General features: G+C 41.3%; 1 protein-coding gene across 3 annotated transcripts in view; it reads left to right on the plus strand.

Annotated features, from left to right (window-relative positions):
• LOC121388134 (protein unc-93 homolog A-like) overlaps positions 1 to 23,247 on the plus strand; it is a 40,296-nt gene that overhangs the window by 3,241 nt on the left and 13,808 nt on the right. For all 3 annotated transcript variants that reach the window (XM_041519371.1, XM_041519370.1, XM_041519372.1), the window contains exons 2-5: positions 11,804 to 12,360; positions 18,318 to 18,475; positions 19,440 to 19,679; positions 22,540 to 22,675. In XM_041519371.1, coding sequence (XP_041375305.1) covers positions 11,814 to 12,360; positions 18,318 to 18,475; positions 19,440 to 19,679; positions 22,540 to 22,675 — 1,081 coding nt within the window. In that variant the 5' untranslated portion in view covers positions 11,804 to 11,813. The remainder of the gene's footprint in view (positions 1 to 11,803; positions 12,361 to 18,317; positions 18,476 to 19,439; positions 19,680 to 22,539; positions 22,676 to 23,247) is intronic.

Genomic DNA, 23,247 nt, shown 5'->3' on the forward strand with positions numbered 1-23,247 from the left:
GACGCCACCGAGGCCGGGACATGTGAATAGAATAATGTTTCAAGTAATTTAAGGGACTTCAAGTATTTTACAGAAATATTGCTCAAATGATTTAGAGGGCGAAGCGACTTTTAAAAATCCTCCTGATATTATATTTAGAGACGTGGCGTGGTCTGGACATGGAGGGCGAGGGTGGGGGTGGGGGCTCTTGAGGGTCGAATATGAACCTAGCGGACACTTGTATCTACATTTCCCTTGGGTATATATGTATACGAATAGCCTAATATTGCACTGTACAAACTAGTTTAGCCTTAGCGGGGTGGGGTAGGGGGTGAGGGTCGTCCGAACCCTCAAACCTCCCAACCTACGCCCTGATATTTACTGCGGTGTGTTTGAAGATAAGCAGCAAATAACTCCGCATACAGTGATGACCTCATTAGGAAATGTAAGCAGTAAGTTTTTGTTTTATCTGTTTATTTTCGTAAATCAGGTGACCATTTCGCAGAAAAGCCGGCTGATTGACTGCCATGCTGAGTAACAAGTTGTCATATATCATACTGGGAGACGCCTTATCACCCTTGAATATTATTCCAACTGAAACTTGTACCTCACCCTTATTTCATCATAGAAATTATTTCACCGAATTAATGTTAATTAAAGCAACCGTTCCTTGTTTCAGAATTGTTTGCTATAATGTTGTTGTTTGTGTTTTTGTTTTGTTGTGTTTTTTGGGGTTGTTTTGGGTTTTTTTTTGGGGGGGGGGGGGGTTTTTTGGGGGGGGGCTTGGGGGGGGGGGGGGGTTGGTTTCGTATAAAATTCATTCTGAGTTACTAGAACCACAGTGACGACCGGAAGCACATTGGATTTGCCAAACTTTATAATATAAGCACAATGATGTAAGTAATGTTCAAATTAATGGTAAATTTCATTTCAGCTTATTTTCGTGCTTATATCCAATTCATGTTCAAGCACGCTGTCCTGGGCACATACCTCAGCTATCTGGGCTGTCTATCCAGGACAGTGGGTTAGTTGTTAGTTAGTTAGTTAGTTAGTTAGTTAGTGGTTAGTTAGAGAGAAGAGGGTGTGGTGGCTTTACACCTACCCACTGAGCCCATAAGAATTCGCTCTGGGTTGGAGCCGGTACCAGGCTGCGAACCCTGTACCTATCAGCCTGTAGTCCGATGGCTTAACCACTGCGCCAACGAGGCCGGTTTAATGGTAAAACAGCTGTTGTATTTTACACTGCATACAAATCGGGGTCCGTGGCTTTAAGTACACCTCCAGAATTGATCACATAGATCGTGTGCGGGAGGTAACGTTTTGAATGCTCAACGCCAACACAATTATATTTATTTATTTTTAATTTATTTAATTATTGAAGCACATCCACCAGGCAGAAAACAATAATTAAGCTTGGTTTTATTCATCATGCGCGGACACTGTGCGGGTACGGTACGCACAAAATGCTGATACGGTGCGGACACGGTGTATACAGTGTTAACACGCAGAGAAGGTTTAAGGATCCGCGGGGCTTGTGGCACAAATAACAGCGGGGCTCCCTTCCCTGGATATATATTTTGCAACCCCCTCGGGTAGAGGGGAAAAATTACCTGGGGAAAATAAATGTATACATCACCACATGGTCGCTTGAAGCACGGGGCCGCCTAAAACGCAGGTTCCGTAGAACCCTCCCCCCCCCCCCCCCCCACCATGGAATCGAAGGCTGGCGAAGTCAGAACCCGAGTCCATGGTGGGCGTGCCTGAACCGTAAGGATGTGGGCACGCTAATATAGGTCCCTTCCTTTCCCTTCTGTTAACACGCACATCTGGTGTAACAAAGGCCGTGGTATGTACTATCCTGTCTGTGGGATGGTGCATATAAAAGATCCCTTGCTGCTAATCGAAAAGAGTAGCCCATGCAGTGACGACAGCGGATTTCCTTTCTCAATATCTGTATGGTCCTTAACCATATGTCCGACGTCATATAGCCGTAAATAAAATGTGTTGAGTGCGTCGTTAAATAAAACATTTCCTTCCTGCATAGGCACATTACATACACAATACGGACACGGTGGGGTGGGGGGGGAGGGGGGGGGTGGGGGGGGGGGGATGGTACGGACACAATGCGGATATAGTGCAGATATGGTGAGGACATAATGCGGACAAGGTGCGGGAACGGTGCGGACACAGTACGGATACGGTGCTGCCACAGTGCGGATAACACTGCTATCCATAACCATATAATGCATATTTTAATTTGTCCGATTCCCGCGTCCGTAATCCACACCGCGCCATCGCCACGACAAAAAAAAGGCGCACTCGGAAAACGGCCCACACGCTGCTGCCCCCCCCCCCCCTCCCCCCGCGACCCCAATACATCAGCTACAAAATAGCCCTTTGTAATAAGAAAATTAATTATTCGTGAATTTGACTTAAAGATATTTTAAGAATTGCATTATGACCGACATGCTAGTAATAATGATTCACGAACTTGACCTACAAAGTAAGTCACGACAAAGGCATATCTAGAGAGTCTGTGAATGACGCGTGTACCTGGTGAAACTACGCGTTACGTCAGTACATCGTCTGTCAGGTGGTATGTCGCGAACTGTTGTCAGAATAGAAGGAATGTTACTAGAAAAATAAAAAATATTTTTTTTTATTCATACACATGACATTGTAACTATATGTTGGAACATTTTCGAATTTTACATAACATATTAGACAAAGAAGGAAGAAAATGTTTTATTTAACGACGCACTCAACACATTTTATTTACGGTTATATGGTGTCAGACATATGGTTAAGGACCACACAGATATTGAGAGAGGAAACCCGCTGTCGCCACTTCATGGGCTACTCTTTTCGATTAGCAGCAAGGGATCATTTGTATGCACCATCCCATAGACATGATAGCACATACCACTGCAGTTGGTGTACCAGTCGTGGCGCACTGGCTGGAGCGAGAAAATATTAGACAAATGCACAACACACGCATCCAGACACATACACGGTTAAACATACTTACATTCATGCATGCACATTCACATACACACAAACGCACGCACATATTATAAACATACATAGGTCTTCGCGTATAGCATTGGTTAATTGACCGTTAAAGAATGTCTCGGTGACCGAATGGTTACCATGGTGGCATGCGAACTGCGGGCGATTCTGTGCTTAAACGTCTAGTCCTAGCAACGGGATGAGAAACAATTTCTGAGGCAAAAAGAATTTGTATCTCCTGTGCCCACAGCGTTTATCGTTTATATCTTTGTACTAGACAAACCGGACATACTTACAATATATATTAATTCATCTATACATACATACAAATAAACAATTCTCCCATCGGCCAGCATCTAATCTACCGCTCAGTGGCGTAGCGTGGGGGGGGGGGGGGGTGGCCCCCTAATCAAACCTTCTTTTTTACTGTATTAAATGTTATAAAATCATACATACATACATACATACATACATACATACATACATAGTGTGTGTTGCCCCCCCCCAACATAGTGGGTTGCCCCCCCCCAAACATAGTGGGTTGCCCTCCCCCAATACGCCATTGTCAGTCACTCCCTCTCCGTTCGCCCATCCTTCCCTCACTCCTACTCCGTCCATCCCTCCCCACTCCTATCTACCTACCGAACTACCAATAATATTTACTTGTTCGTATCCAATAAAACTTGCCAAAGGATCAGGTAGATCTTAGACACTCTCTGACCTCGCCACAAAGTGAATCTGAAAAAAAAGGAAAAAAAAAAAAGAAACAAAAGAAAAAGCATTCATGCGATTCATTCCAAACTGCTATGCGGTTATGGTGAAATTGCCCCCATGCCCCTCGATAGGTTCGGCCCTAGACTTAGACAGATAGTAACACACAACATTGATGAATCAAAACTCTGTATTTACGCTTCAACGACAATAGAGGCTACTTCTGAGCATGTGAAAAAGAAAAAGAAAACAACAATCAAAGCGTACCATGCTATTACAGGTATTATAGGTATCACAGGTAAACTAAATATCGTACAGGCGAAGTACAATGACGGGTTTACAAGGCGGGTTAGGAGTGCACCGTAGACTGGTACTGATGACACAGAGTTCACGTCTAATCCGTTGGTTCCTTTCATCCCACTCGCCAATAAGAATGCTTGCTAAAAAACCATAATGGATGGGACACTACAAGGGCTCGGACACTATTACTAATGAAGGGGCGGGACGTAGCCCAATGGTAAAGCGCTCACATGATGCGCGGTCGGTTTAGGATTGAATCCTGTCGGTGGCCCCACTGGACTATTTCTTGTTTCAACCAGTGTACCACGACTGGTGTAACAAAGGCCGTGGTATGTACTAGCTTGTCTGTGGGATGGTGCATATAAAATATCCCTTGCTGCTAATCGGAAAGAGTAGCCCATGAAGTGGCGACAGCAGGTTTCCTCTCTCAATATCTGTATGGTTCTTAACCATATGTCTGACGCCATATAACCGTAAATAAAATGTGTTGAGTGCGTCGTTAAATAAAACATTTCTTTCTTTCTATTACTGATGACTTGATTATGTGCTGAAACACAATGAATGGGACACTAGTTATTTTTCTTCTTCTTCTTTTAGGTATGTTCGTGCTTATATCCAATTAACGTTCAAGCACGCTGTCCTGGACACACACACACACACACACACACACACACACACACACACACACCTCAGCTATCTGGGCTGTCCAGGACAGATGATTAGTGGCTAGTTGTTAATTGTTAGCGGTTAGTGAGAGAGAAGAGATTGTAGTGGCTTCACACCTACCCACTGGTCGTTAAACTCGCTTTGTATGGGGGCCGGTACCGGGGTGCGAGCCCAGTACCCATCAGCCTTATTTCCATTGGCTTAACCACGACACCACCGAGGCCGGTGGACATTAGTGATAATGACTTGGTTAAAACCACATTGAATGGAACCTTAAAGCTAATGAGTTGATTAATTCACAACTAATGCTAAGGGTTTGGTGATGCTAAAGTAGCATACCAAATATATTATCTTATCGGATCACAGTTCTGATTTACTTGAAGGTTGCAGGTTGGTAGTAATTATGTGCATGGTGGTTATGTTGTCCAGGACAAGAAAGGGTTGGGAGAGAGAGTAGCAATTTTAGCCACATATTATGTTATTATTGTTGTCCATTTGATGTGACTTGGTGGGGTTTTTCTTCTTCTTCTTTTTTTTCTTTTTTTTCTTCTTTTTTTTGAGGGGGTTCTGGGTAGGTTTTTTTGTGTTGTGGTTGTTGTTTTTGGATTTATTCCTTTTCGTTTTGTTTTTTTGTTTTTTATTTTGCTCTTGTTTAAATTATCTTCTTCTTTTTTTCTTTTGTAAAAAAATCCTCATCTAATCTCATGTGGTAACCACATCTATCATGCATATGGTACAATGGGTCACTCTATATAATCATTATTATTAGAAATGTTTGGGTTCTATTGACACGACTGTTTACCCTGACTGATAACTTACTTCACGCGATGGTACCGAGATTCGCTATCAAGATATGCTACTTCCTCGGTTTACACAGCTGAACTTATCGTGTTCTTTCTTTTTTGCCAATAAATTATTCCTTGTTTTTTAAATAACAACTTGGCAGCGACAATCTTAGCAACGGTAGACGGGTATGTACCCTGCACTGCGGTCGTGTCAAAAGTTTATGAAACGCTTATGAAAGTAACCAAAGTATAACTAGTTAGATTTATAACTCTCTCTCTCTCTCTCTCTCTCTCTCTCTCTCTCTCTCTCTCTCTCTCTCTCTCTCTCTCTCTCTCTCTCTCTCTCTCTTTAATAGAACAGAACAGAACAGAACAGAATTTATTTACACTCTGGCCGTTCAGCAACGGCATAGAAGGGCTACATAATATAAAGGAACATATATATATATATATATATATATATATCTATATATATATATATATATATATATATATATATATATATAATATATACATGAAGAATTTGGGATTTACAATATAAATGTATATATGTACACACATTCACTTCACAATATACACATGACAAGATGGTGGTTGACAATATATGCAGTAAATAAGTTATTTTCCAGTATAAACAGTACAATCCTTAAATACTGTTAGTTTGGGTGCATTTTGAGCGTTTAAAGATATTAGTAATAACATTTATTAATTTTGATAAATTCTTTAATACACTGATTCGTTTACTGTTCATGAGTTGTTTGAATTTGAAAGTATTTGGTCGTGTATAATAATATGGATGTAGAAACTGGACCCTGAAATCATGAAAATATTTACAGACGAAAATATAATGGTATTCGTCACCAATGTCTATTTCATCACATAGGTTACATAGCCTGTCTTTCTTAGGTATGTTATTCCAGCGTCCAGTTTCAATAGGCAAATAGTGATTAGATAATCTGAATTTCAAAATAATTGTCCACATCTTTTCAGGGATAATAGTAAAATATTTTTCTAGACTGAGGTGTTCTTTGTAATATCTGTATGTAGTGCCTTTCGATGAGAGTTCTATTTCGTTACTCCATGTTTGTAAATATTGGTCATATTGTCTATTTTTTATTTGTTGAGAGAGGACCTTAACTGATACAAAAGATTGGGAAAGCCAGACATCGCTCATTCCTAAATTATTCAGGATATTTTTTACTGTTGTGATCCAGTTATAATTGGTATTATTGCTAAGATGGTCTAATAACATTGCTCTATATAATAAGAAAGATAGTTTAGATTGTTTCCCCGATATAATTCGTGCCCAATAACAGACCATTCGTCTGTATATAGTTAGCTCGATAGGCATTCTCCCCAGCTCTCCATATAACATAAATAGTGGTGTCGATTTCTTTACTGGTAAAATATGTCTGAAAAAATGTATTTGGACAGCGTTTAAGATATCAGTTTTCTCATGTCCTCAAATTTCGCACCCATGTAGTAAAACTGGAAGGATCATCGAGTCGAACATTTTAAGTTTACAGTCGACTGACAGAAAATGTTCTTTGGCTTTTGCAAGTACAAAATACATTGCTTTGGTAGCTTGTTGTTTAAGTCTCATCTTTGTAATTCGGAAGTTATTTTTATTAGTAAATGTAATTCCTAGATATTTATACTCTTTAATGTTTTCTAAAGCAGTGTTTCCTATCTTGAAAATATGTCTGTAGTCTTTAGCTGTACCGTTAAAAATAATTACCTTCGTTTTAGTGATATTAATTTTAAGTTTCCATGTCTTGCAATATTCATAAAAAGTGTTTAACGTATGCTGTAGGTCAGATGCAGTTGTTGCTAAGAGGGCTGTATCATCAGCATATAGCAGACAGATAAGTTGAAGACCAACGTCAATTGGGTTTTCGGGATTATCTGGGATAGGGGAAAGCCCTTCACATCCATGATTGAATAAGTAGTCTTCTAAATCATTTAAATATAAAGAAAATAAAACAGGTGATAAATTTTCGCCTTGCCGGATACCGTTGTTGCATGGAAATAGCCCGGAGTGTTGGTTGTTTACATATATAAGTGATTTAAGGCCTTGGTACATCTGGTGTATGATTCTAAAGAATTTGCCGTTTATATTATTATATAATAACTTTTGCCATAGATTAGTTCGTGAAACCATGTCGAAAGCTTTCTGAAAATCAACAAACGCGCAGTACAACTTCTTTTTTTTCTTTTTTTTCAAGATATCTATCAAATTATGTAAGGTGAATATGTGGTCTGTTGTGGAGTAGCCTTTACGAAAAGCAGCCTGGACTTCACTCATGATATTATTTTCTTCAATAAATATATTTAAACGGTTATTGAGTATAGATGTAAATAACTTAGAACAACAGCAAAGCAATGTGATCGGTCGGTAGTTTTCAGGCGATAGGCGGTTTCCTTTATTTTTAAAAATTGGTATGATGATACCATTGAGCCATTCCTCCGGCAAAACACCGTGCTCGATGAGTATGTTAAAAAGTTTAACGTAAACTGGCAAGAGAATTGTTGGGTTGATTTAATGTACTCGTTAACGACTTTGTCAATACCAGCAGCTTTATCATTTTTAAGTTGTTTTATGCCTTTTAAAATTTCATCTTCGCTGAATTGTCCATTAATAATACTGTCATTGTTTACTTCATTTAGTGCTTCGTCCATATTAAATTCGGGTGTCCCAGATCATATAGCAGTGTCGGGTTTGGGAGCACCGAATCACTGCTTTACATTTGTATCCATGGTCTAAGCAGCAACAAACTGTGTTAAAAATAACAAAAATTAATAGAAACTGATTCAGGGTGAAGTTCAGTTCATGCATACAGATGAACATGGACAGTGATCTATAATATAACTATTGTTATGATCCGAGATTTAAACAGGAACAGAGAAAATATCGAATAAGAAGGATGAGAATCAGAAAAGGATTTAGAAGAAGAAGACGAAGAAGACGAAGAAGAAGAAGAAGAAGAAGAAAATTAAGAAAAATACAAGACAGATATAGATGGCATAAGAAGAAGGAAAGAAGTTGTTTGAATTAAATAAGACACGAAACTCTGCGGTCGCCAAATAAGCCACGCACTAAATCAGTCACAATATATATTGCTACATGTATATATGTATACATTATATTTTTGTTAATATTAATTATATCTATATTACTATCACTCACTCATTAAAAAGGTTGAGCCATGGGGACCATTCTTTAATAAATGTTTCATAATTGCATTTTTTAAATAGAATATATCTTTCTATTTCAAATTTTTTGTGCAATATGTTTTTAATGGCAGTGATTTCTAAGCATTTTTTCTGCATTTTTAACATATGGTCATTTTGACACAGTCACAGAGATGAAACCCAATATATTTTTTCCATTATTAGCAAGGGATCTTTTATATGCACCATCCCACAGACAGGATAGCACATACCACGGCCTTTGATATGTCAGTCGTGGTGCACTGGCTAGAGCCCAATAGGCCCATCGACGGGGTAATTTGATATAAACATACAGACATATTAAAATGAAACAATTGTGAAAACAGATTGTATGATTGTACTAACTGATCTGTTTATGAGAGGAATGACACCGCCCTAGCAACAGCAAAGTACGTACAAGATATACGAACACGTATTACGTTTTATGTGGCATGTATACGGCAGACAGACCCGGATATTGTGCGAGTCGGAGAAACGTGTACAGACGGACGTTTGCCGTCTTTTGATCCTGCACTTTATATTATGTGCAAATGTCACAAGCGAGCACATTCCACAGAGTTTTGATTTATAACAAGAATTATTACTCAAACGAAGTTCTCTAGCGCTTCTCCTTAGACCAACCACGTAAACAACTGGTCGTGACTTAGATCTATCCTAAGAACGTGTCACATCAAGTTGAATTATAATGGGGAGGGGCACAATGTAGATTAAAGGGAGATCGCTCACCTGATGTTCGATACGGGTCGTATGATTGTTTAAGGAAAGGAGTGTTTGTCTAATGGCACTTGGGTACATTTTAAACTATGATAATTTGGTTATATTGACATTTGGGAGAGAGAGAGAGAGAGAGAGAGAGAGAGAGAGAGAGAGAGAGAGAGAGAGAGAGAGAGAAGGAGAGAGAGAGAGAGAGAGATAGAGAGGAGAGGAGAGAGAGAGAGAGAGAAGAAGGGGAGAGAGAAGAGAGGGGAAGGGAGGGATGGAAAGAAGGGGGAGAGAGAGGGTGGAGAGAGATAGAGAAAAAAGAAAGAGACTGTGTGTGTGTGTGTGTGGAGAATGAGGGAGAGAGAGGAGAGAGAGAGAGAGGAGAGAGAGAGAGAGAGAGAGAGAGAAGAGGGAGAGGAGGAGAGGGATGGAGAGAGATAGAGAAAGAGAGAGAGAGAAAAGTTGTGGTGGAGGGACGAGAGACAGCGAGAAACACACAAAAGAGGGGGGAAAAAAAGCGAGGAGAGAGAGAGAGAGAGAGAAGGAGCAAAGAGGGGAGAAGAAGGGGGGGGAAGAGAGAGAGGAGAGAGAGAAAGGAACAGAGAAGAAGAGGAAGGGGACAGGAGGAAGAGAGAGAGAGAGAGAGAGAGGAGAGAGAGAGAGAGAGAGAGAGAGAGAGAAGAGAAGGGGAGAGAGGGAAAAGGAGAAAAAGGGAAGGAGAGAGAAAGAGAGAGACTGTGGTGTGTAGTGTGTGTGTAGGTGTGTGTGTGTGTGTGTGAGAGAGACGGAGAGAGAGCGGAGAGCGAGAGAGAGAGAGAGAGAGAGAGGGGAGAGAGAGATGGCCATCTAACTCTCTGTACCAAGTGTTCAAACAGCATGTATTTTAAGACACAAAATAGCTATAGTTAGGAACAATAATTTTCGTTTCCAACCAGTACTCCACTGTTGACATATCAACGACCATGGTATGTGTTGTCCTGTCTTTGTCCTATCGCTGACAACTAATAGCCACTGAGTAAATATTGTGTTCAGTGGTTGTTGAATATGTTGTGGGTTTTTTTGTTAACGTAGTCTCGGCTAGTGGGTCGATTTACCTTCAGTGTTGAGTTTGCCACGGCTATTCTTCTTAGTCGATGTGTTTGCACAATAACCACTCTCCGCACCTAGGTAAGGTAAATATTACAGTGTGCAAGTCTTCCGTGTAAATGACAGTATTATAAAGGTATCAGTTTCAGAATCGTGCACAAATCAGTTAAGCTGGCTTAATGCTTCAAAACGATACAACATACGCATGCACAAAAACATACAGGCAAACACATGCACTTAAGTATGTCTGTCTTTCTGTCTCTCTGTATCTGTCTAGGGGCGGAACATAGCCCAGTGGTAAAGCGCTCGCTCGATGTGCGGTCGATCTGGGATCGATCCCCGTCGGTGGGCCCATTGGCTATTTTTCGTTGCAGCCAGTGCACCACGACTGGCATATTAAAGGCCGGTGATTAGGGTAAAACCCTGTCTGTGGGATGATGCATAATACAGATCCCCTGAGGCTAATCGAAATGAGTAGGCCCATGAAAGTGGCGACAGGCGGAAACAATGTCGGGGCCTCCTCTCTCAATTCCTCTGTGTGGTCCTTAACCATATGGTCTCATGCCCATAACCGACAATAAAATGTATTGATTGCGGTCGTTCAAATAAAACATTTCCTTCCTCCTTTATCTTTTTCTTTATTTATCGGTCTTTTTATTCCTCTCAATCTCCCTCCCTCTCTCTCTCTCTCCTCTCTCTCTCCTCTCTCTCTCTCTCTCTCTCTCTCTCTCTCTCTCTCTCGGACTCTCTCTCTCTCTCTCTCTCTCTCTCTCTCTCGTGGCTAGTACATTTTAAAATTCCACTGATCCCATGGCTAGTGGATTTAAAAATAATTCTAGAAGTCCTGTCATCATCTATATGCTAGTGAGGAGCTAACGTTAATTCGGTTTTTTGTATCTTTGCATTTGTAACATGCTTTTAACCCAGTAATGCCCCAAATACCATTGCATTGTTATATATAATATATGCTAATAGTGTATAAGAGTCTTAATATCGGTTATATAATCGGATACAGATGGGCCGTCAAAGAGGTCCCGTGTCACCCCGTCTGAACGCTCATACACATCTCGCTGCCTTTCATATCACTCAGAGGCAGATCTAGGGGGCCAAGGGGTCCGGGCACCCCTAAATTTTGTGATAGTCATAATTTTATTATATATTAATTTTCATTTTTTACGATCCCCGTCCAAACCTCCCCCAAAGTTCCATTGACATTACACCTCATGTCACTGCCCCCCACCACAAATGGATTTGTCTGGAGCCGCCACTGATCACCTCAGAGGGGGGAACTTCAAGATTTCAGAGCCATCACCTCTAACTTCATTTCTTTTCAGAACCGCAGCCATGTCTGGCGAAAAGGACACACCACCAAGCTACATCGAATCTATCGAACTGCCACCCAAAACGTCCAATGGGACGCAACCGGAGACCTTTGTATCTCCCATGTCGAAGAACCAGATCATCAAGAATGTCGCCGTGGTCAGCATCGGTTTTTTGTTCCTCTTCACAGCATTCCAGTCCATGTCGAACCTGCAGTCGAGTCTCAACAAGGAGCTCGGCGTGGGCTCGGGAAGCATCGCCGTCCTTTACGGGGCCCTGATCGTCTCGTGCATGTTCGTACCGCCAATCCTGATCGCTCGGCTCGGTTGCAAGTGGACGATTCCCATCGCCATGGGTGGCTACGTCCTGTACATGGCGGCCAATTTCTACGCCATCTGGGGACTGATGGCGCCGGCTGCAATCATCCTGGGGCTGGGAGCGGCCCCTCTGTGGTCCGCCAAGTGCACGTACCTCACGCAGGTCGGGGTCTGGTACTCTAAGCTGACCGGGGCCACGGAAGACGCGGTCATCAACAGGTTCTTTGGAATCTTCTTCATGATCTTTCAGACAAGTAAGTTCTTTTTTTTTCTTTTTCCCTCTTCTTTGGCTTCAGAAATAATTTGGTTATCATGCATCTGTACAAGAGTCATACCTGCACCTTTAGCTATAGTGCCATTTTATCCTCTTCTTTTCCCCCTCTTTTCTTTAAGGGGAGGGGGGGGGGGGGTCAGGTGGTAAAGCGCTCCCTTGTTTGGCTGTCTGTCTTGGATCGATCCCCTATTTCTTCGATAGGGCTATTTCTTTTTTCAGCCAGTGCTCTACAACTAGTGTAACAAAGACCGTGGTTTGTACTAGCCTGTCTGTGGCAGCAGCGTTTTTACTCCCTCATTATCTATGCAGTTCTTAATCATATATCAAACGACATATAATCGTAATTAAAATATGTTGTGTGAGACGTTAAGTAAATAAATTATTCTTTCTCACCTGTGTTATCATGATTTGTGACATTATAATCTGTGTCATTGGTTGGTTCGTTGATTGGTAGGAGATTCCTCTCCTGATTTCGTTTGAGCACGGAGCGGGACGTAGCTCAGTGGTACAGCGCCTGCCTGATTCGCGGTCGATCTAGGATCGATCCTTGTCGGTGGGCCCATTGAGCTACTTCTCGCTTCAGTCAGTGCTTCACAATTGGTGTAAGAAGGGCCGTGGTATGTACTATTCTGTCTATGGGGCGTTGCATACAAACGCTCCCTTGCTGCTAATCGAAAAGAGTAGCCCGTGAAGTGGCGACAGCGGGTTTCCTCTCTCTATATCTGTGTGGTCATTAATAATATGTCCGACGCCATATAACCGTAAATAAAATGTGTTGAGTGCGTCGTTAAATAAAATATTTCCTTCGTCGGAGCACAGTATGGACGATATACTCATGAACTGGGGCATTATAACCTGTAACATTTTCACCTACATTCTGCCATAATGATTATTATGATGATGGGTTTATTACATATGGGTATTCTTCATATACACACGCTAATTAATTTTCTGGTAATAAACTTAGCGTATTTCTTCTCATTATAACCTAGTCTGCGTTCAGTACAGACGTTTTGTCGTGAGTACTCGCTGACGATTTTTCGGGTTTCCGCCACATCGTGTCCAGTTAACATTGCAAGTACACGTAATAGTACCAAAAAAACTACAACATTAAGCCATATTTCTGTACGATAATTACGATTCCTTCCTTGAAATGTTATTCTATGAACATCTGTGTGCACATTCACACGTCCCTTTCAGGCACGGCGGAAGCAAGTTGACATGGGTGGGGGTGGGGGGGTAGGGGGGGGGGGTGAGGTGACTGAGATCGAGGACGCAGGGTAAAGTTTCTAGGGGGTTCAGGGGTATGCTCACCGATATAAGTTTGAAAACTAGATGTCATCAAATGCAATTTCCTGCATTCTAACTTTTTTTTTTTAAATCTCTGTCTTAAGATTTAACTACCAATAACATTTTTGATTCAGAATTATTGGGCGGATTAGAGAGGACCCCAGATGCCCCCCCCCCCCCCCCTACCCCGGGCCATCGTGTCTGCCTTTGTTTACGGAGAATGTAGAAATGTTTTCAGCGTCCTTGCCTACACGCGCTATAAAAATTGCAGTCTTCCTACAAACGGAATTGGAACCATATATTGTGGTTAAGATTAGTTCTCCTCTTTTTAAAAAAAGTACCTGTCAGTGAGTCATGGATGTATAGCCTCACGATTCTATCAAAACTTTTGAAATCAGTCTTGTGCAGAGATTCGGTATTGAATATGCTGTACGGCTTCTGCTATACATTTTTGAAATTTTATGTTGTTTTTGGTGTATTACTGGTGAATAGATTTATAACGTTTTTTTTTTTCGGAAAAAGAATGATTCATTTTGAGAACGAAGTACGCAATTTTTTTTTTTTAAATGCACTCCACCACCACCCCACCCCGGGACCAGGAAGAACGGAAGCGGGGCGAGAGGATGAAAACGAGATCGCAGAGGAGAGGGGGAGAGAGACGAGAGAGAGAGAGAGAAGGGGAGAGAGAGAAGAGAGAGGAGAGAGAGAGAGAGAAGAGAGGGAGAGCGAGAGAGAGAGAGAGAGAGAGAGAGAGAGAGAGAGAGAGAGAGAGAGAGATGCGCTTTAAATATACATATTTACGCAAACAGATTGAGGTGAGCGAGAAAGAAACATGAAAGAGAAAAATGTCCCAACCTTGTTACGATGTCACCCTTCAAAGCATATGTCGAATTCTTCAACATCTTTTTTCACCAATAATGATGTCAATTAAAGTTCAAGCACGCTGACCTGGACACGTAGTTTGGATGCCTGGGCTGCCAGTCTAAGATGTTAAGAGCCCTGCGTTTAACCTACGCGAACGCTTCTCGCTTACCTTGTTTTGTTTTGTTTTGTTTTGTTATTGTTATTGTTCTTGTTATTGTTATTGTTATTGTTTTTGTTTTGGTTTTTGTTTTGTGTTTTTTGTTTTTGTTTCTTCTTCTTCTTCTTTCTCTCTCTCTCTCTCTCTCTCTCTCTCTCTCTCTCTCTCTCTCTCTCTCTCTCTGTCTCTCTCTCTCTCTATCTCTCTCTGTGTCTCTGTCTATCAATATGTTTGTCTGTCTCTGTATGTGTGTCTCTGTGTGTGTGTCTCTCTCTGTTTCTGTCTGTGTGTCTCTCTCTGTCTCTCTTTCTTTCTCTGTCTGTGTGTCTCTCTCTATGTCTGTCTGTCTGTCTCTCTCTCTATGTCTGTCTGTGTGTCTCTCTCTATCTCTGTCTGTGTGTCTGTCATTCTCTCTGTCTGTCTGTCTCTCTGTGTGTCTCTCTCTGTCTCTATCTGTGTCTATCTCTCTGTATGTCTGTCTCTCTGTCTGTCTGTCTCTCTCTCTGTCTCTCTGTCTCTCTGTGTCTCTCTCTCTCTCTCTCTCCCCTTCTCTCTCTCTCTCTCTCTCTCTCTCTCTCTCTCTCTCTCTCTCTCTCTCTCTCTCTCTCTCTCTCTCTCTCTCTCTCTCTCTCTCTCTCTCTCTCTCTCTCTCTGTAAGGTAAATGGGTTCACCACAGCCGCACTCGATTGTGCTGTTTAGTCACAAAAGTGAGTAAACAAGACAAGTTGTTTGTAGTTGACAAACGAATTATTTAAAGCCGAACAAACTTCGGGCAGACACAAGTGGGTTTATGGGTCTGATTTCGTATCATCCGGGATTTCCCGTACGTGGTGTGGTGATAAACACGCAGCGGCCATCTTGGAAGAGGTCTCTTTTTTCTTTTTTTTTCCTTCTTTTTTTTCTGGTTCTTATTGACGTCAGATAATGTTTATCACTGATAGCTATATATAGTATTAACACTGAAGATAAGGGAGTGTACATACTTCATCGTAACATAACACAGTTAACAGGAAGAATCTCTACTGAACGCCATGCCCTTTTTAATTAAAAATGTCTATGCCACCTAAACCTGATTCTTTTTGTACTACCAACCTACTCTTATTTTAAGCTAGGTACGCCCGCCTCATATAGTTAATTATTACACTTATATTTTGTGACATTGCAAACAGCGAATCATATGAACGCTGTAGCTTTCTTTCTGTGGAATATATAGTAGGACATAAATTTATAGGACAAGAAAAGCCACCCCCCCCCAACCCCCACCCCCCAAAAACAACAACAAAAAAACAACCCAATCCCCACAAAAAAACCCACACACAAACAAGAAACCACCACCAACACAATAAAATAATATTCCATGTATCATACATAGAATTCAGTTTTGGCGTTTTTGTTTTGACACGTAATTACTATTAATTTCGTGTGACGACCCCAGTGTTATTTAATTGTTTAACATGCATGATTATTAAAATTAGTTTAATGCCTTAGATATATAAATGTTCGGTTAGATTTGACGGACTTAGTATTTAATTATTTGTTTAAGGATTATTATAGGCATATTGGTATAGTTAACACTGAACATTTTAACTTTATTTTCGTGTCTTAATATATCTAATTCAGTTTACGTTGTCCTGGGCTAGTTGTCCAAAACGTTTGTTTTGTATAACGACACCACTAGAGCACATTGATTAATTAATCATCGGCTACTGGATGTCAAACATTTGGTAAATGTGACACATAGTCATCAGAGGAAACCTGCTACATTTTTCATAATGCAGCAAGGGACTTTTTATATGCACTTTCCCACAGACACAAAAGCACATACCATGATCTTTGACCAGTTATGGAACGAAAAAAAAAACCCAATCAGTTGAATGGATCCATCGAGGTGGTTCGATCCTGCGACGCAAGCACCTCAAGCGAGCACTCAACCGACTGAGCTAAATCCCGCCCTGGCTATTTGTCCAGGACATCCGGCCAGTGCTCCACAACTGGTGTAACAAAGGCCGTGGTATGTGTTATCCTGCTAATCGAAAAGAGTAGCCCATGAAGTGGCGACAGCGGGTTTCCTCTCGATACCTGTGTGGTCCTTAACAATATGTCCGACACCATATAACCGTAAATAAAATGTGTTGAGTGCTTCGTTAAATAAAACATTTCCTTCCTTCATTTCCTTCTTGTTCAGAACAATAGAAAGAAAGAAATGTTTTATTTAACGACGCACTCAACACATTTTTTTATTTACGGTTATATGGCGTCAGACATATGGTTAAGGACCACAAAGATATTGAGAGGAAACCCGCTGTCGCCACTTCATGGGCTACTCTTTTCGATTAGCAGCAAGGGATCTTTTATATGCACCATCCCATAGACAGGATAACACATACCACGGCATTTCATGTACCAGTCGTGGTGCACTGGCTGGAGCGAGAAATAGCGCAATGGACCCACTGACGGGGATCGATCTCAAACCGACCGCGCATCAAGCGTGCGCTGTACCACTGGGCTACGCCTCGCCCCTCCAGGACAATAGATTAATGGTTACCTGTAATGACAGACAGGTCGGTCTAGTAGCCGTACGCCTCCCGTTTGAGTCGTTAAAAGAAAATTTATGGTGGGAGCTGGTACAGGGTATAAGCGTACGAGACGGAGGTGGGAGCAGTGGGGGCAACTACCCCTCTAGTGCTGGAGAAAATCCTCAAATTCGGGCAAAACGATAGAGATATTTGAGCAAAATGTGCTAACCTGAGACCTTTTTACCATGTATTTCGACCATTCTAGACGTAAAATTAGTTGTAATCCATGTAAAAATGCGTAGTGATTCGTTTTTCACCCTATATAGGGTTTTGGCAGTAATGCACACAAAAAAAAAAAAAAAAAAAAAAAAAACCATCCTGAAACCCACCCTCCTACAAAAATGCTGAGCCCGTACGCCTATGATACAGGGATTTGAACCTACTACTTACCAGCCTCAAATCCGGTGATGCGCGGTATGCTTGTGTTTATAAGAACTCACCCACGTCGACTCCAAAGGTAACAGAAAAATCACCTCCACTGAGGGGATTCGAACCACGGACAGTACGAGAATCCTATGGCTCTACCAACTGACCTAAGTCCCGACTGGTACATCAGAGGCCGTGGTATGTGTTATTCTGTCTGTGGGATGGTGCATATAAAAGATCACTCGCTACTAATGGAAACAAAATGTAGCAGATTTCCTTTCTAAGGCTATAAGTCATTGATTAATTAATCATCGGCTATTGGATGTCAAACATTTGGTAATTCTGACTCATATTCATCTGAGAAAACCCGCTACATTTTTCCATTAGCAGAAAGGAATCTTTTATATGCACTTTTCCACAGAATGGAAAGCACATACCACGGCCTTTGTCCAGTTCTGATGCACTGGTTGGAACGAGAAATAAAAACAATCCGTTGAATGGATCCGCCGAGGTGGTTCGATCCTGCGAGGCAAGAACCCCAGGCGAGCATCTAACCGACTGAGCTAAATCCCGCCCCAAGACATCACGGGATTGAAACTGAATAATTTATGTTAATTAAAGAAAACTAAATTAACACTTGCGTCTCTTTGGCTGTGCAGTATATATTTGACCTTTCATTACAGGTCAAATCTGGGGGAATCTTATTTCATCTGAAATATTTAGCCAGCGTCCAGATAATTCTTCCGATTATTTGAATAAATCCGCGGAAGAGCTCGCTCTTTGTGGCGCCAACTACTGTCCTCAGAAGGGCAACGAGACTCTGAGACCAACAGACGAGAAGGTAGGGCGCTCCGACTTCCTGTTTTAAACTTATTCAGCTTATTCCAATTGTCAGTATTTTCGACAGTTATGGTGAAAGTGACAGACCCTGGTTTTTAAACACTACAACGTATTTTTCACAATTAAAGTCGTGTTTTTGTGACTTAAATTAGTATTTAAATTTTATTATTTAGGATACTAATTTTCGTTCACCTGAAGTGATTCTGATCATTTAGGCTTTTGTAATACCCCAAAATGCAGTTAGCATAATTCTAAAAACACACGTTCGTCTGAGAAGTAATGGTTTTCAAGACAAGCTCTAGTTATTTTAAGATATACTCCAGTAATAGAAAGAAATGAAACTATCTGTTTAAAGTGTAATCTCAATCAAGTGGAAGATGAATATCATTTTCTTTTAGTATGTCCATATTATGCTTTGAGCAGGAAATAGTTCATATCAGAATACTTCAAGAGAAAAATTTAATTTACTGATTTCTACCCAAAATATAAAGTGTATTAAAGGAATAGTCTTGTTTTTAAAAAGAAATCTGCCAATTTAAATTGATTATACATGTATTGTAATTTTTATACGCGTAGCGCACAATTAATTTGTTTTTAAAAGTAGTTATCTTGGTCATGTGGCCTCAATAACTGTCTTGTCTTGTCTTGTCTAGTTATTTTTAGACGGTATTTCCCTGTTTAAATATCACAGATTTTAACTTCTTTCTGTTATAACAGTATCCAAATGTCTCTAGCATGTTTGTAGATTAACTCATCTTTGTGTCCATTTTCACGGGCTAAAACTAGGGTCTGCGCCTTTAATAGCTACTAGTGACACTTGAACTTAGATTGCCCATTTAACGAGCTGGTCCATGTGTTCTTTCTCCCGTAGCCCTCCCCGCCGAATATTTCCTGAATCCGCCCCTGCGGCTGTGTTATGTCAGAATTTCATTTGTACATACTAAGCGATCAGTTTTACATTTTAGGTGTATATAGTGTGTGGGATCTACACGGGGTTCGCTGTGGTCGCCATCATCATCGTCAGCGTGTTCCTCGACAAGATCGTGCTGGACAAGGAGGAGGATGGCGAGACGAGGAAGATCTCCCCGCGTCTGCTGATCGCCACCTTCAAACACCTCATCAAGAGCACGCCGCAGAAACTTCTCATCCCTCTCACCATCTACAGCGGGGTCGAGCAGGGATTCATTGGGGGAACATTCACTAGGGTAAGACAACTGTATAACCTAAAGAGCAGGGATATATAGGGGGAGCTTCACATGGGTAAAGCAGTTGCATTATCTAAAGAGCAGGGATCTATCGGGGGGGGGGAGGGGGGGCGCTTCACAAGGGTAAGACACGTTCAAACACCTCATCAAGAGCATGCCGTAGAAACTGCTCATCCCTCTCACCATCTACAGCGGGGTCGAGCAGGGATTCATTGGGGGAACATTCACTAGGGTAAGATAATCTAAAGAGCAGGGATCTATAGAGGGAGCTTCACAAGGGTAAGACACGTTCAAATACCTCAGCAAGAGCATGCCGCAGAAACTGCTTATTCCTTTTACCATTTACAGCGGAGTGGAGCAGGGATTCATTGGGGGAACGTTTACAAGGGTAAAGCAGTTGTATTATCTAAAGAGCAGGGATCTATAGGGGGAGCTTCACAAGGGTAAGACACGTTCAAACACCTCATCAAGAGCACGCCGCAGAAACTGCTTATTTCATTCACGATCTGCAGCGGCGTCGAGCAGGATTCATCGGGGTGACATTTACAAGGGTAAGACTTGCATTACTTAAAAAACAGGGACTCATCGGTGTAACATTCACAAGAGTAAGACTGTTACATTAACAGTAGGAGTCCATCGTAGGGGTGGCATCACAAGGGTAAGATATTTCTATTAGCTAAAGAGCAGCGATTCAATGAGGGAACCTTTATAAGAGTAAGGTATTTCTCTGCCTAAAGAGCAGGGATTCTTTGGAGGAACCTTCACAAGGATAAGATTAAAATAATCCTTCATACATACGAGGGTACATAATTTGTTGTCTGGCAAGCCTCGTCCCTGACATCATATTATGTACCCGAGGGTGGAATAGCCCTGTCCCATATGGATACATAATTGAGGATTATTTTTCTCCCATCCAATAGATGAAAAACAAGCATTAGTGGAAAACGTGAAAAACCTACATTTTTTTTTTTTATCTTAATCATAACCATTGAAAAGATCGTACCCGAAAATGGTTTATACTAGAAGTATAAACCGAAAATAATTGTATAATTTCATTATGACAGCAGGTTTCCTTGTTTTTATAAAATATAAAAAGCATTTCTTGCGTTATTTTGCCGTTTACGTGACGTCACCCAATATTAATATCAGCTCTAATAACAGAAGTCACATGGTTATGCAAGACCGATTTATTCCGCATGGGCTGACGTCATGGAGTACGCCTGTGTTGCATGGCTAGGGATGGGAGAAATTTGTATTACCAGAAGAGCAGAGACACACGGAGGGAACCTTCACATGGGTAAGATATTTCTTTACCTAAAGAGTAGAGATTCACTGGCCCATGGGGACCTCAGCAAGGGTAAAACATTTGTATTACCCAAAGAAAAATAATTTATTGTGGAGGTGGAGGGGACATTCACATGGGTAAAATATTTGTATTACATAGAGCATAGGATTTGTTGAGGGAACCTTCACAAGAGTATGACATTTGTATTACCTAAAGAGCATAGATTCTATGCATGTTCTATGTAATATGTTAGACATGCACTGTAGGTAATACTAAACCAAATAACTTCCGGCTGGGTCAAAGTTTGAGTTTCACCGAACTTTTGATAGAGAAGTGAACACCACAAGTCCTGTGATTGGTGTTAAATGTGTTGGTTGTAAAAAAATAGTTTCATCTGGGCAAAAAATATATGCAATTTTATTTCATCTAGTACCACTGTGTCAAGTAGCCTTGTGCTTGAAACTTGTATGGGGTACCTGTAAAAAGTACTCGAATTTTGTGCGGAACTAGGATAGTCATAGACGCTACCCGTTATCTCAGAAATGAGCAGCTTGACCCCCATTTCTTTCTGATTCACTTTAAGGGTGAGGGGTGGTAGAATTTATATCCGTGGTGTTTATGTCGATTGATACACTGCAGGTTGGAGTTTTAACCACATATGTTACTATTGTCGTCTATGGGATTTGATTTGGTAGTTCACACCCTGTAGGATGAAAATTGCGACTACTTAGAGCATTATGTATGTTTTTGTTTCCAGGCGTATTTATCGTGCTCGTTGGGTGTATGGAACATTGGCTACATCATGATTGTGTATTTATGTTTTTGTTTCCAGGCGTATTTATCGTGCTCGTTGGGTGTATGGAACATTGGCGACATCATGATTGTGTATTTATGTTTTTGTTTCCAGGCGTATTTATCGTGCTCGTTGGGTGTATGGAACATTGGCGACATCATGATTGTGTATTTATGTTTTTGTTTCCAGGCGTATTTATCGTGCTGGCTGGGTGTATGGAACATTGGCGACATCATGATTGTGTATTTATGTTTTTGTTTCCAGGCGTATTTATCGTGCTCGTTGGGTGTATGGAACATTGGCTACATCATGATTGTGTATTTATGTTTTTGTTTCCAGGCGTATTTATCGTGCTCGTTGGGTGTATGGAACATTGGCGACATCATGATTGTGTATTTATGTTTTTGTTTTTCCAGGCGTATTTATCGTGCTCGTTGGGTGTATGGAACATTGGCTACATCATGATTGTGTATTTATGTTTTTGTTTCCAGGCGTATTTATCGTGCTCGTTGGGTGTATGGAACATTGGCGACATCATGGTTGTGTATTTATGTTTTTGTTTCCAGGCGTATTTATCGTGCTCGTTGGGTGTATGGAACATTGGCTACATCATGATTGTGTATTTATGTTTTTGTTTCCAGGCGTATTTATCGTGCTCGTTGGGTGTATGGAACATTGGCTACATCATGATTGTGTATTTATGTTTTTGTGATTGTGTATCTATGTTTTTGTGATTGTGTATCTATGTTTTTGTGATTGTATATTTATGTTTTTGCTTTCAGGCGTATGTGTCGTGTTCGCTGGGTATATGGAACATTGGCTACATCATGATTGTGTACGGGGTTGTGGACGCCATCTGTTCTTTCGGGTTTGGTCGACTTGTACAATACGTGGGCCACATTCCTTTCTTCGTGCTTGGTGAGTTTTTATAATGCTCGTGTAATCTCGCTCATTAGTTAACACTGCTATTAGTTTTAGGTTGTTGTTTTTTCTTCTTTATTTCCCGTTGTTTGTTTTTTCTTCTTTTCCCTGTCCCTGGTCCAATCTAGAGACAGACAGACAGATAGACAGAGACAGAAACAGAGATATAGATAGCTAGACGGAGACAGACACGGAGAGAGAGAGAGAGAGAGAGAGAGAGAGAGAGAGAGAGAGAGAGAGAGAGAGAGAGAGAGAGAGAGAGAGAGAGAGAGAGAGAGACAGAGAGACAGAGAGACAAGAGAGAGAGAGAGGAGGAGAGTTCTAGAGGAAAGAGGAGAGACTACAGAGGAGAGGGACAGAGCCCCCCTTGTAGAGGGAAGAGGGGGGGAGAGGGGGAGGACGGGGGGGGGAGAGCAGGGAGGGAGGGGGGAGAGAGAGACACACACAGAGAGAAAGAGAGAGAGAGAGAGAGAGAGAGAGAGAGAGAGAGAGAGAGAGAGAGAGAGAGAGAGAGAGAGAGAGAGAGAGAGAGAGAGATGAGTTACAGTTGGTGCTGAGATCCGAACATA

Source organism: Gigantopelta aegis, chromosome 14 (assembly GCF_016097555.1).
Source record: "Gigantopelta aegis isolate Gae_Host chromosome 14, Gae_host_genome, whole genome shotgun sequence".
Taxonomy (NCBI): domain Eukaryota; kingdom Metazoa; phylum Mollusca; class Gastropoda; order Neomphalida; family Peltospiridae; genus Gigantopelta; species Gigantopelta aegis.